The sequence below is a fragment of the Psammomys obesus genome, unplaced genomic scaffold, assembly GCF_907164565.1.
Source record: "Psammomys obesus unplaced genomic scaffold, mPsaObe1.curated_primary_1811, whole genome shotgun sequence".
In the NCBI taxonomy this organism is placed as follows: Eukaryota; Metazoa; Chordata; class Mammalia; order Rodentia; family Muridae; genus Psammomys; species Psammomys obesus.
Window position 1 is genome coordinate 13580106 of NW_026596117.1, and position 12134 is coordinate 13592239.

Consider the following 12134-nt stretch of genomic DNA (forward strand, 5'->3'; position numbering starts at 1 on the left):
TATCTATGTGAGTCTGAGGTCAGCCTGGTCTACAAAGTGAGTCCAGGACAGCCAAGGCTAAACAGAGAAACCCTGTTTCAAAAAAACCAAGAAAGAGAAAGTGAAAGAAGGAATACTAAAAACTACTGCAAATATAAAGTAATGTAGGTCTACTACTAAAAAAAGAAAGAAAGAAAAAGAAATGTTTATCTTGGCTTTTAAACCAATGCTACTATTAGTTAAAACTCAAACTGACCAGACTAATATTTATGCAATTAGGAGTGATGACACCATTACAACTGAACATTTATTTTCAACATGTTTTCTCTTTAACAGTAGTTCATTTATTTAGCTAAAAGGTTCCCCTGCATGGCAGTCACAGCAACATGTGTCAGCGTGTTAGCAGTGGATAGCAAGAGACTGACTTACCTGCCATTATACTCTATAGCATGTATTTTCATTATTAGTCATTCACTGAAGGTTAGGGATGTGCAGCCATTCTTGTTTGAGAAATGAGCTTGTAACTCAATTAATTTCAGAAGTTGGCAGCTTAAACGTTTCAGAATCTTTGGAGAACTCTTAGCTTTGAGGCTTTGCTGGGTCTCAAAGTTGTAATGAGCTATTGACTTATTACCGGAAGCCGACTCTCCACATCACCCATAACCAGGGATCTGAGTCTTTGGGTTCTTTGGGTTGAGTGTCTTTGTGACTGGTCAGTGTCCATTTCTGACTTGTAGACAGCCCAGCCCCACAGGATCAGTGGACTTCCTCCTGAACCATCTCCCTTCCTCTAGCCAGAATTTACCGTGTTCTGGTAAGATGAAAGGAATGGTAGGGCAGTTCAAATAAGAGAGACTTTACAGTAGCAGTGCTAGAGACACACTGTACATGAGAGAAGGTATTCTCCCAAAGGACATAGACTCCAGCCAACGCCCAAATCCTACACTTAAGTGGGAAAAGGAAAACAAAGTAAAAGGGGTTTGGTGTTTCCATATGGCAGTTGGCTGTACATTGTAATTTTTGAAATTCTAGGGTAGGGATTGGAATCAGTAGTAGACTCCTTGACTCATGTGTAAAGCCCTGGGTTCTTTCATACCAGCAAAAATGGGGGCAGGGGGTATACTGGGACCATTGAAAAAGACAGTTGTATATATTCACAATTCAAAAACTGTACAAACTAGATAATTTAAATGGAGACTTGGCTGTTTGCAGTCCTTTAATGCAATGATAAAATTCTTTCAGTGTTGAAGTCTGCTAAACCATGGTTATTTCACAGGATGCAAGTTCAGTGTTAAAGGAGGAACATGTTACAGCCTTTGAAGATGAAGGGTCATACATTATTCAAAACCAACCGAACCCGCTAGTATGTCAAGGAATTCTTGATTTAGAAGAAACTGACATGCCAGAGCCTCTGGCCCCCGAAAGCTACCCCGAGTCGATCTGCGAAGAGGACGTCACCTTGGCTTTGAAAGAGCTGGATGAGCGGTGTGAGGAGGAAGAAGCTGATTTCTCTGGGCTGTCCAGGTAAGCATAGTCACACATACAGTAATGAGTCTCCACTTCACTCCCACCACGTCCCAAACACGCCCCTCTCCCATTCCAGTCTATGCATTTTGATTTATTGGTATTTAGTCTATAATCTTACTGTCTTTATTTTTAAAGACAAGGCATACTTTGTTTGTTTGTTTGTTTGTTTGTTTGTGTTAGTGTCCACAGGCAATAAAAACAATCCTTCTCTAAGACACCATGTTAGAAGCACACTACAAGCCTGTTTGGACAAAATACTAAACTGCCACGTGTTAAAATGAATAGCAGAATGAATTTCTGGGCTACCAAAATAAACCTAAAATGTATCTAAAAGTATCTAAAAGATACTTTTTATGATAGATCTAAAATGTATCTTAAAGAGGTCAGATGTGAGGTTAGATCCATTGTCCTTCAGATATTTGTATTCTGCACAATCAAAATGTAATATCAGAATGTATAGAATGCTCAAACAAGACTTTTCTTCCTTTGTAGGTTAGGCTGAGTAACTGTTACACATAAGCTCTTAAAGGAAATTCTGGTGGCTCTTAGTAAGTTTGCACACCAAGTGGTCCTGTGGTCTGATTTATATGACTGCCCGACGTCTCCTGTTTCTCAACAGTATGGCTGCACAGCGATACAACCGGGAAATGCGGTGGTGTGATAGGGAAGGTTTCCCAAGGCCTTGCCCCGTAGAGGAAGAACTGCAAGCCATCAGTGGCTGATCAGAGAGAGGCGCGTTCTCTCCGGGGACGAGCCCCTACAGGATATGTGATCCCGGCTGCTCAGCCCTAAACACGTGTGGATAAGAGCAGCACTACGTGGTCACCGTGTGTCAGGGAGAGGGCAAACCGTGGAAGGAAGAGGGTGGGATAGAAATATGTAAATTCGGTACGCATGTACGAAGTTTTTTCAGTCACTGAAGTGGCTTTTTTAACAGAGTGTGCGGTATGCTAGGCCTGTGTGTGCAGTCAACATGCAGTGTTCTAGTCGGTTGTAGAAAAGGGCCGGAGTATTTTGCTACTACAATAGCATGTCTGCTAGTGTTGTCGTGGGGTTTTCGGCAGACAGAGGCCTGACCTTTCATCCGACCATTTTCCTTGTAGAGTCTAGCAGATACTGCCTAGCAACAGGCGTTCTCATCCTCTGGCTCTTAAAATCCTTCCACCCTCTTCCTCGGTGCTCCTTGAGTCTTGGGTGTAGGGATGCCGCCTCGTAATGTGAACCCTTCAGTGTCAGAACTCTGGGTTTCTCTACGGAGTGTGTGGCTCCAATGCTGAGCGTGAAACACAGCTTCATCTTTTCCCCAAGGCCCCAGTTCTACGCTCTGACTGTCTTGTGTAGGAATAAATTCCTGTGATGAAATAGCCACCCCTCTCTCCACTCCCTTCTCTGCTTTACTGCTAGGCCCATGCTGGTGCTTCTGAAATAGCTGAACTGAGTATGTGCCGTGGCCAGTAACATGGGCTTTGGGCCTGTGAGTATATGTGTATCTGTGCACATGCGCGCACACACACACACAATAAAAATATGAAACTAAATTAATAAAATTTTGTAGAATGAGCCAAAGTAGGTAACGATTCTACTTCAGCAATTTGTTTGTTTTGAGACAGGATCTCTCTACATAGCCCTAGCTGTCCTGGAACTGTGTGGCACAGGCAGGCCTCCAACTCCTGGAGAACCACTGGCCTCTGCTTCCCAAATTCTGGGATCAAAAGTATGCGCCACCACGCCCCAGCCCTAATCCCTATTCTTTGAGATGTAGCTGGTGTTAATCCAGTAGTAGCAGATTGCAGACTTGAGCTAAGACAATTGCTTGAAGGTAGAGAGTTCTGAAATAAGGACGTGCGTTCACTTGTGCCGCCCCAGGGAGTTGAGGCTGCATTCTCTAAATTGGTGGTTCTCGACCTTCCTCATGCTGGGACCCTTTCCCACAGTTCCTCGTGTTGTGGTGACCCCCAACGGTAAAATGTTGTTGCTACTTCGTAATTGTGATTTTGCTACTGTTACGAATCATAATATAAATATCCGCTGTGCGACCCCCAGAGGGGTGGTGACCCACAGCTTGAGAACTGCTGCTCTAAGTCAGTTTGCATCTGCGAGTAAGAATAGTTGCCTCTGAAAGGTGTAAAGTACCGTGTCTCTTCTTCTGAGACAATGTGCTGATTACTGTGGTTTTTGTGTCTGCAGTCAGGAGGAAGATGAACAGGATGCTTTTCCAGAAGTGCAGGCGTCGCCTCCCCCAACACCCTTTCTGTCTGCCATAATAGCAGCTTTTCAGCCAATGGCTTATGAGGACGAGGAAGAAGCCTGGCGCTGCCATGTCAATCAGACGCTGTCCGATACAGACGGCTCTTGCGCAGTGTTTACTTTCCACGTGTTCTCAAGACTGTTCCAGGTCAGTGGAGGTCACGGCTTCTCAACTCCCGGTAATCTGGCAAAGCTAGGCTTCCTTACTCTCCATCTCAGGCTTAATATCCTACTGACTTTCTCTGACAGACGTGTTCCTAGGACTGGGACGCTTCCTTAATTTGTAATGCCACACACAGTACTCCTGGTAAGTCAGTTGCCTGCCAGTACAGACGTGAAAACCCGAAGTGAAACGGCTACACTACTCCAGCACAAGGTCTGAGCCGTTTTCTGTAGTGTGCTGGGTACCGGAGAAGCAAAGGCACGGTGCTGTAGCTGCCCTCCTTCAGCTGTTACAGGGAGGTGCAACGATGTCCGTCACCCCCGTCGCTGGGGGAACCCAGCAACTAAGGCTGCTTTCCGCCCTGAGGTCATAGTACTAATATGTGAGTGCCTACCCTGTGGCACTCAGCTAGACACTTCTCAATAAACAGTCTCATCCAGCATCATGACAGCATCATTTTGAGCACTGTGTGGGGAAGGAGAAAGCCTAAGGCGCAGGAGCCTATGCCACTCCTATTAACTATCCGCCATCTCTCCTGCCCATGCGCGCCAGCCTCCAGTTTCCTCCCTGGGCAGTCTTCAGTGCTCAGTGGTAGGAGTTTGGACTTAATCTTCTGCACATCTCTTGGCTTTCTATTTGTATTCCTTGTTTACCAGTGATAAGCAGCAGTTTCCCAATGCTTTTTTCCTCCCTTCCGTCTTAATGTCCTTTAGCAGCACCGTACACATGTATACAGATACACATTTCCTACACCCCGCTGGCCCACCTCTCCTCAGGCAACCTGGGGGCCTCCTGCTCCTGGGAGGTTGCTATTCACGCTGATGGTCATAGCTCACTACAGGCCAGAGCTCCTGGACTCAAGCAGTTTTCCTACCTAACCCTCCCAAGTAGCTGGGAACATAGGTGTGTGCGGTTGCATCCAACCACATCAGCTGTATGTTGATGTAGCTCCAAAAGAAATACATAGAGACCTAATAGAGTTCTGTGCGTCATTATAGTAATTTAAGTTGTAACACTTCTTCACATAAAAGTGGAGGAAGGCCTTCTGTGTGTATGAGCTACAAAACTTTTGTCCTGCTTTTCCTTGTAGACAATTCAAAGGAAGTTTGGAGAGATAACCAATGAGGCAGTGGGCTTTCTGGGGGACGGTCTGCAGCGCATTGGTACCAAATTTAAAAGCTCGTTGGAAGTAATGATGACGTGTTCTGAATGCCCCACCGTCTTTGTGGATGCTGAAACGGTAAGCTGGGCGTGGTGGTGCACACGTGGGAATCCCAGTACTTGGGAGGCTGCGGGGGGAGAGTTTGAGGCCAGCCCAGGGTGGCTGATGAGTTCAAGCCATCCACTTCTGTAAAGCAAAAGCCTGTTTCAAAACACAAAACAAATTAAGATGGCTACACTGGAATGACCATGTTGGTTTATTGGCCTTTTGTAAAAGCAGTTCTCCATTTTGAATTATGAGAGTTAGTACCTTAACCCTGAGCTAACTATGTAGCAAATGTCATCCCAGCCAGGCATGGTAGAACATACCTTTAATCTCAACTTTGAGGAGGCAGAGGCAGGCAGATGTCTGAGCTCAAGGCCAGTATAATATACACAGCAAGCTCTAGGACAGCCAGAACTACATAATAAGAATCTGTCTCAGAGATGGATGGATGGATGGATGGATGGATGGATGGATGGATGGATGGATGGACGGACGGATGGACGGACAGACATATATAAATCCATTCCAGTATGTGAAATGCTGTATGCAACTTGGCTGATTCTGCCCTCGCCCTATACATATAGAATCCAGGATGAGGAAGCTGAAGTGTCATAATCTAAAGATGTATGTTCTTTTCCTGTTCTTGAACAAAATTTGGTAGGAGGTGGCTACACCTCTCGTCACAAAATATCCAGAGCCCCTTGATCCTCCCTGACTTGCAGCGAGCACTCACAGGCTGGACAACTGCATGTCTAGAGGCTTCAGGGCGGTGCACACTGGCCTGGCCGGATGCAGAGGGTGGCGTGTACTCGTAACCCTTCAAGGCTGTGTCTGCCTCCACAGCTGATGGCGTGCGGTTTGCTGGAGACACTCAAGTTCGGCATCTTGGAGCTGCAGGAACACCTGGACACTTACACCACCAAGAAGGAAGCGGCCGAGCAGGTCAGTCTCCAACCACGCCCGGAAATCATTTGTTTTGTGATGCTACAAGCGTCGACCCCAGACAAGCAGCTCTCCCAATGGCCTTAGTGTGTGTCTGTGTGTGTGTGTGTGTGTGTGTGTGCTCGCGCCAAGATAGCTCTTTTCTATTCAGAGACTTCCTGTCATTGAGCCTAGAGCACACTGGGGGACTGCAGCTGAGGTCAGCATGGCAAGAGGGGCAAGACACAGTGTTGGGAGGTGCGAGTGACAGAGCAGTGGTGCAGAGGGTCTGCCACAATAAAACTCGTGCTTCACTATGGCGCTGGGAGGAGGCGGCAATAGGCCTGGGGCAGATTACGGTCGTTTGCTGCTAGGAAATGGATCCGCAGTTCTCATCAGCCATTTACACACTGGCCCAGCTCCCTAAGTCAGCCCAGCGTGTTTTGAACTGACAAACGCAGAAAAACAAGGGTGGGGGGATGCGCTCCCAGACAAACTTTAGGCTTTTAGATGAAACTTTTTCACTGGTTACTATTAAATATAACCGCATTTAAAGAAATACCTATGAAAAATTGAGTTGAAAAAACAGGCCCATTGTGATAGTATAATTTATAACAAAGATGTTACTGCATTCAGAGGGGAACACTGTTCTTAGTGCATTTTTCTGAGAGAGAAAAAGGAATTGGCTCCTCGGGATCCATCTGTCCCTTCCTTACCCACATGGTCTTCATATCTCACTGTTTTCATTCTCCTTTTCTATCAGTGAGTATTTTTATGCAGTTTCTCTATTAGCTTTCAGTTCTGTTTTTATAGAACTTTACACATGCCAGGGTAAGGGCTCCACGAGTGATATCAGGTCCTAACTAGTATTTTTGTTCACATTCAGTGGGTCCATCCTCTAAGGAGTAAGTGTGACAGCCTGAGGTGGTAACTAGGACCTCACAGGCTTGGAGGGACCTGGACATGTGTCTCCCCACATCAAGGGCCCCACGAGGGAGCTACCCAGACAGTGACTCGCACTGTGGCGCTTCCCTTTCCTCTTCAGCATCTCACCAGCTGCAGGTCACAGCTCACAGAAACCTTAAGGCATGAACCTGGAGCTACCATGTCTGTCCACCCTCTCCAGCAAGGGACAGATTCAGGACTCACTCCAGGATTTACTGAAGTCCCGGCTGATAGTTCAGTGCTTGTCATTGGCTTGGACAATTAATTGCTTGTCCATAAGCTGCTCTGTCATACCCAGAAACAGAGCCTCTCTCTGCAGCTAAACTTTTCACCTTCATTTAAGCAAACAACAACAACAAAGAGTGAGTAACTAGGTAGGAAGGAAGGATTCGCTGCACAGCCTCCTGCCGCATCGCCACATGCTGTTAGGAGGCTTATATGCAGCCAGGGACAGTCTACTGTGGATAAAATCAGACATCATTACACTGGTGTTCCCTAAAATGCTAAACGGAGTATGCAATACTTCAGATGTTTAGAATAGGCAGTAAATAATACAACGCCTTTTCCATTTTACTAGTTTATTTGGACAGACTAGGCAAGTAGTTAAGTGTGTACGCATTTTAACATGTGTGAATAGAGCTTGAAGCATAAATTCCGCTTCTGACAGTGGCTGCCCCCAGACAGCTCTTACATGTTTTCCTTCCAAGATGCTGTCAAGAAAATAACCCAAGGGCCAGTGTTGTCTGGGCAGCTGTGATAATAGAGACAGAAGGTCAAAGAGGTTGTTTTTGAAATAATTATCATTTCTAATTTTAATTCTTTACGTGTAGAACACTAAGCTACAATTGAGAATTTTAAGTATCTGTCACTAAAATATTTTCCAGAGTTACTCATGTAGATGGTGGGTCGGCTTTCTGTTTGTTTTTGTTTTTCAGAGTGGTTAATTTGATGGCTTAATTTTACAAACACACACAAACCAGTTAGCCAGAAGAAGTTGCAGCGTCGAACTGCCAGTGCTCAGGGGCTTCATCCAAAGCCCTTAGCTCTCACTTTGGAAATCCTGTGACTCCATTTTTTTCTACAGATCCACAATGCTACTTTATTTTAAATTAGTATCGACTTAACCCCTGGGTAAGGACAGCCCACATCCAAAATGTCTCAGAGAGAGCACGCTTATCATTTATTGCCATCCCCAAAGAAAGAAAATAAATAAAAACAGGATTTAGATGGATCGTGGTTTCTGTTTCACTGATTAAAATTGTCATGCGTCTTCAGAAAACTAAACTTTGGATGAGCAAACAGCCCTGGCTCATTTTTCTGTAAGTTGCCTTTATTAACTTGACCAAAGGGAAAGTGAATCTTTTTCATCTTCCGCATCTCACACTTAGATACAAAGGTCAGGGAGAGACAGTGAAGACTTCCAATAAAATCCACAGCGCGGAGGATCTTCCGATGTGGGACAGCACGGGTCCAAGAGCACTGATTACATCCTTGTTAATAAACTCACGGCGTATGCATCGTGTTGCCCTGATCCCGTGTTCATTTGCTCCGTATAAAATGATCGGCCTTTAGGGGGGATGAAATTGTGTCTACAGCCGTCCTGGCCTTTCAAGTCAGTTTCTGGTCTTATGGCTACAAACTTGTGATGGCCCTGGTTCCGTCCATTGCAAAGCAAGTACTCACATTTACCCTTACTTGTTTCTGTAGTGGCTAGACAATTGTAAGAGGACATTCGGTGCCAACGAAGATATGTACAGGATAAACACCAATGCGCAAGTAAGTCTTCTTCTACTTCCTGCTGCGTGCCGACATCCAATAGTATAAAACGGTGTAGGCATGCTACTGTCTCTGCTTGACATCCCTAGAAAGAATGCCGTGAGAAGCTAAGCCTTTTTCATTTCGGTTATCAGAACGATCTTTCGGAAAGTTAGGTTCAGTGAAATATTGGCTTAGTAATGAAAACTTCCCTTTAATAAAAATGAGCAGCCAGCCCACCACTGAAGCTTAATAACATTTAGAAGATAAGCTTGATGGGTATCTAGACGGTCCAAGTTGGCGTTTAGTCACATCTGCCTCTCAGGAGAAAAAGAAATGGTTGTGCATTAGTATTCTGTGGATTTATTGGCTGGTGAGAAAAGCAAACCCCAGAGCAGATGAACCATATCCGTGTTACTCTAAATGTGGAAGTGTGGGTCTCTTGTGTTCTCCTCTAGTCGCTTTTAGTAATAGCATTGCGTTTTCTTAGAGAAAGGTGCATCCACAGGATGGATTACATCCATAATCCTCCAGGACTGACACGTTAAGACCCATGCGTTATTGCAGTGGGAGCACCCTCATACAAGGAGAACGCCTTCAGCAGCTCCGCCATCTCCTCGCCTGACATTTGAATTCCCACCTCAGCTACATTTATAACAGTACATGTCCACAAAACTTACATTATAATAAAAGTCTGAAATGTGGAGAAGAATGAAATCTTGATAAAAACCATAATTTAACTGCTAAGCTTTTTAGGCATGATGCCAACACATTTTTTTCATAATCATATTCTCTCCTTGCAACTTGATTAAATGGTCCCTTAATTATTCCCACTGTGAAGATGGGGGAACCGGGGTGCAGAGGGGACAGTATAGCAGAAACCAAGATTTACACCTGGTCAGGTAATTCCAAGCTCTGTACTATTTTAGAGGAAACTTGAAAGCATGAGTAAAGCATGAGCGGAGGTAGACGTTAACTCTAGAATCGAAGCCAGTGGGTGCCTCTGATGATACCACGGGCATCCGTACAAACAAGGTTCTTATTTTCCTGCTAACCTCCAAAACAATCCCATGATCTGCAAGACTTCTGACCCAATTAACAGTTTGAGATTTTTCTGAGTGAAAAACGGAGACAGTACACGGGAGAGTGATTTGTATCTCCCCTTTGTGCTGTGTGGCAGTCTATACACGCAGTCAGCAGATACTGAGTTAATGAAGACACAATCTACCATGTAAACATCAGTGTACTTAAAATGTGTGTATGTGTCACCTTCAGAGTCTGCTTTCAGTGCATCAAGACCGATTTTGATAATTCACAGCTGCAGAGTTTGTGCCTTTGCCTGTAACTCTAGTGGCCATAAGCTTTATCAGCGCATGTCAGAACCAAACTATCGGCATGTATGTGTAGAATCAGTTCCACTTACCGTGCTAACAGGAATAACAGGAATAAGGAAAGGGATTTAAAACCCGAACTCCCACCTGAAATCAACTATATGAAGTAAAACCTCCTGCTACTGTTTGACGTTTGAATTGCACTCTGCTAATGTCACTAGGCCACTGTTTGCATAATTTATGGTCAGCTGTGTGGAGCTAACGTTCACCTTTGCTTAGCAAATCCTTTCTAAGCCGACCGGAATAAATGTGGTTAAAAATAGCCCTCCCGAGGAAACAGTTCAGAAAAGCAGGTAGTCCTAGGCGCGCCATTTACATACCAACCATCTGTTTTCATTCAAAGTGACTCTTCTCAAGCTTCCAAAGCCGTTCACTGTGTATTTCACATACTTGACTTCACTTAGGTCAAATTTCTGACCTAAATGGCATTTGAAGTATAGCATGATACGTACCAGTCCTGGTGTTCTGTCCTGTGGGCCCACAGCATGAGTGAGATAGCCCAAGAGCTAAGTAGACACAGGAAAGTCTAGAATGAGCCTCGCCAAAGAGCCCGCTGCTGGGTAGGGCAAGCTTTGCCTGTGTAAGATTCAGCCAATCCTTTGGTAAAAATATAATAATGGTAAATTCACTTAATAAGGTTCCCACTGTACTCATGGAAATGTTATTACAGGTGGGGTTTGGGGACAAAAGAAAAACTTAGACCACAGTACACTTACAATGGCTAGGGGCCCCAGATCCCTCTGCTCGGTTTTGTTCTTTGTGGCCTTAAGACAAACTACAGCTCAAATTAATCTTCTCTGCCAAAGGAAAACACGCAGAGCCTGCCCTGGGTTCCTGCAGTAAACGCTTGGAAAGGGGCTGTTTGAAAATGACTTTATAAAACTTTCTTCGGGGTATAAATGTGTTCTGGAGTTTGTGTGGGGCATCTGTAACCTCAGTTACGGTGGTTTCTTGTACTAATTCTTGATCTCTCTCTCTTTGTATTTGTTTGTGACCCGATCACCTTGCTTAGCAAATGGGAATTCTAGCAGTAAGTGGCCTGTCTTTATAGATTCCTTATCCTTGCGAGACAAACTGGTTTCCATCTGCCATTTGTCCCCTTGTGCCCTAGCAACATTTTGCCATTGACCACTTTGAAAGTAGTGTGTGCTTCAGTTTTGCATTGTCCTAATCCATGACACGTCGGTCCTGTAAAATGGCGAAAGTGGGACTTTATGACGAATCCGTACACGCACCTAGGGGTTGCGTTCCTTTCTACCCCTGTATCTGACTTGCCTCCCTTTACATCTCAAACTTTAAATTGCACATGCCAGCTTCATAGTCTCATTGAATGAGGTCACCGAGTGGTTGTCTTAAGAAGAGTCCATTCCTTTCAGAGCCCCTTCATTGTGGTAAGAGGATACCCAGTTTTGCTCGGCGCCTGTTGACGGGCGCTTGGAGAGCCTCAGTGGGCTTGAAGCCTGCACACTCGCAAATTTCTTCCCCGTCGTCCACCTAAAGTTTTGCATTTGTGTTTGAGTCCTCCCCTCGAGAGCATTTCACATATCGCCTTCTGACAGTGTCTGTCCGATGTGAAAATGTGCTTCCTACTAAAAAGGAATTCCGTAACCAGCAGCGAGCCTTGTTATTTGACTGCCAGCCCCCAAAGCTCCTTTCCCCCACCTCTCATCAGCTTCACACCGTATTAACTCGCTTGCCGCAGAAGTGCAAACTCGGGCGATCTTAACAGATGTGTGATGTCTTACCGAAGTACGCCATCCGGTCGGATCCCACGCTGGGTTAACCTCAGTTAACGCTGCTCATTTCCAGGAGCTGGAGCTCTGCCGGCGATTGTACAGACTACACTTTCAGCTGCTGCTTCTGTTCCAGGCCTACTGCAAACTCATCAACCAAGTAAACACCATCAAAAACGAAGCCGAGGTAAATCCCAGCAGGCACCGGGGATGGCCCTGGAGCTGTGAGTCTATATAGGCACCAGCATGCGGATAATGTGCTTATG

General features: G+C 45.2%; 1 protein-coding gene and 1 long non-coding RNA gene across 9 annotated transcripts in view; one reads left to right on the forward strand and one right to left on the reverse strand.

Annotated features, from left to right (window-relative positions):
- Fryl (FRY like transcription coactivator) overlaps nt 1–12134 on the forward strand; it is a 223332-nt gene that overhangs the window by 207921 nt on the left and 3277 nt on the right. For 4 of the 7 annotated variants that reach the window (XM_055629354.1, XM_055629355.1, XM_055629350.1 and 1 more), the window contains 7 exons: nt 1256–1503; nt 3694–3901; nt 5007–5156; nt 5967–6065; nt 8697–8765; nt 11148–11165; nt 11945–12055. In XM_055629354.1, the coding sequence (XP_055485329.1) occupies nt 1256–1503; nt 3694–3901; nt 5007–5156; nt 5967–6065; nt 8697–8765; nt 11148–11165; nt 11945–12055 (903 nt within the window). Of the gene's footprint in view, nt 1–1255; nt 1504–3693; nt 3902–5006; nt 5157–5966; nt 6066–7924; nt 8221–8696; nt 8766–11147; nt 11166–11944; nt 12056–12134 lie in introns of those variants that run through there. The other 3 variants (XM_055629351.1, XM_055629353.1, XM_055629356.1) reach the window with 2 other exon arrangements.
- On the reverse strand, nt 8906–11944 carry LOC129692841 (uncharacterized). Of its 2 annotated transcripts, none has more exons than XR_008722763.1 (3): nt 11881–11944; nt 10456–10732; nt 8906–9062 (listed from the first exon to the last, which is right to left on the reverse strand). It is a non-coding gene; the product is annotated as an uncharacterized LOC129692841 (long non-coding RNA). The 2 variants fall into 2 exon arrangements; XR_008722764.1 differs by lacking the exon at nt 11881–11944 and adding an exon at nt 10852–10899.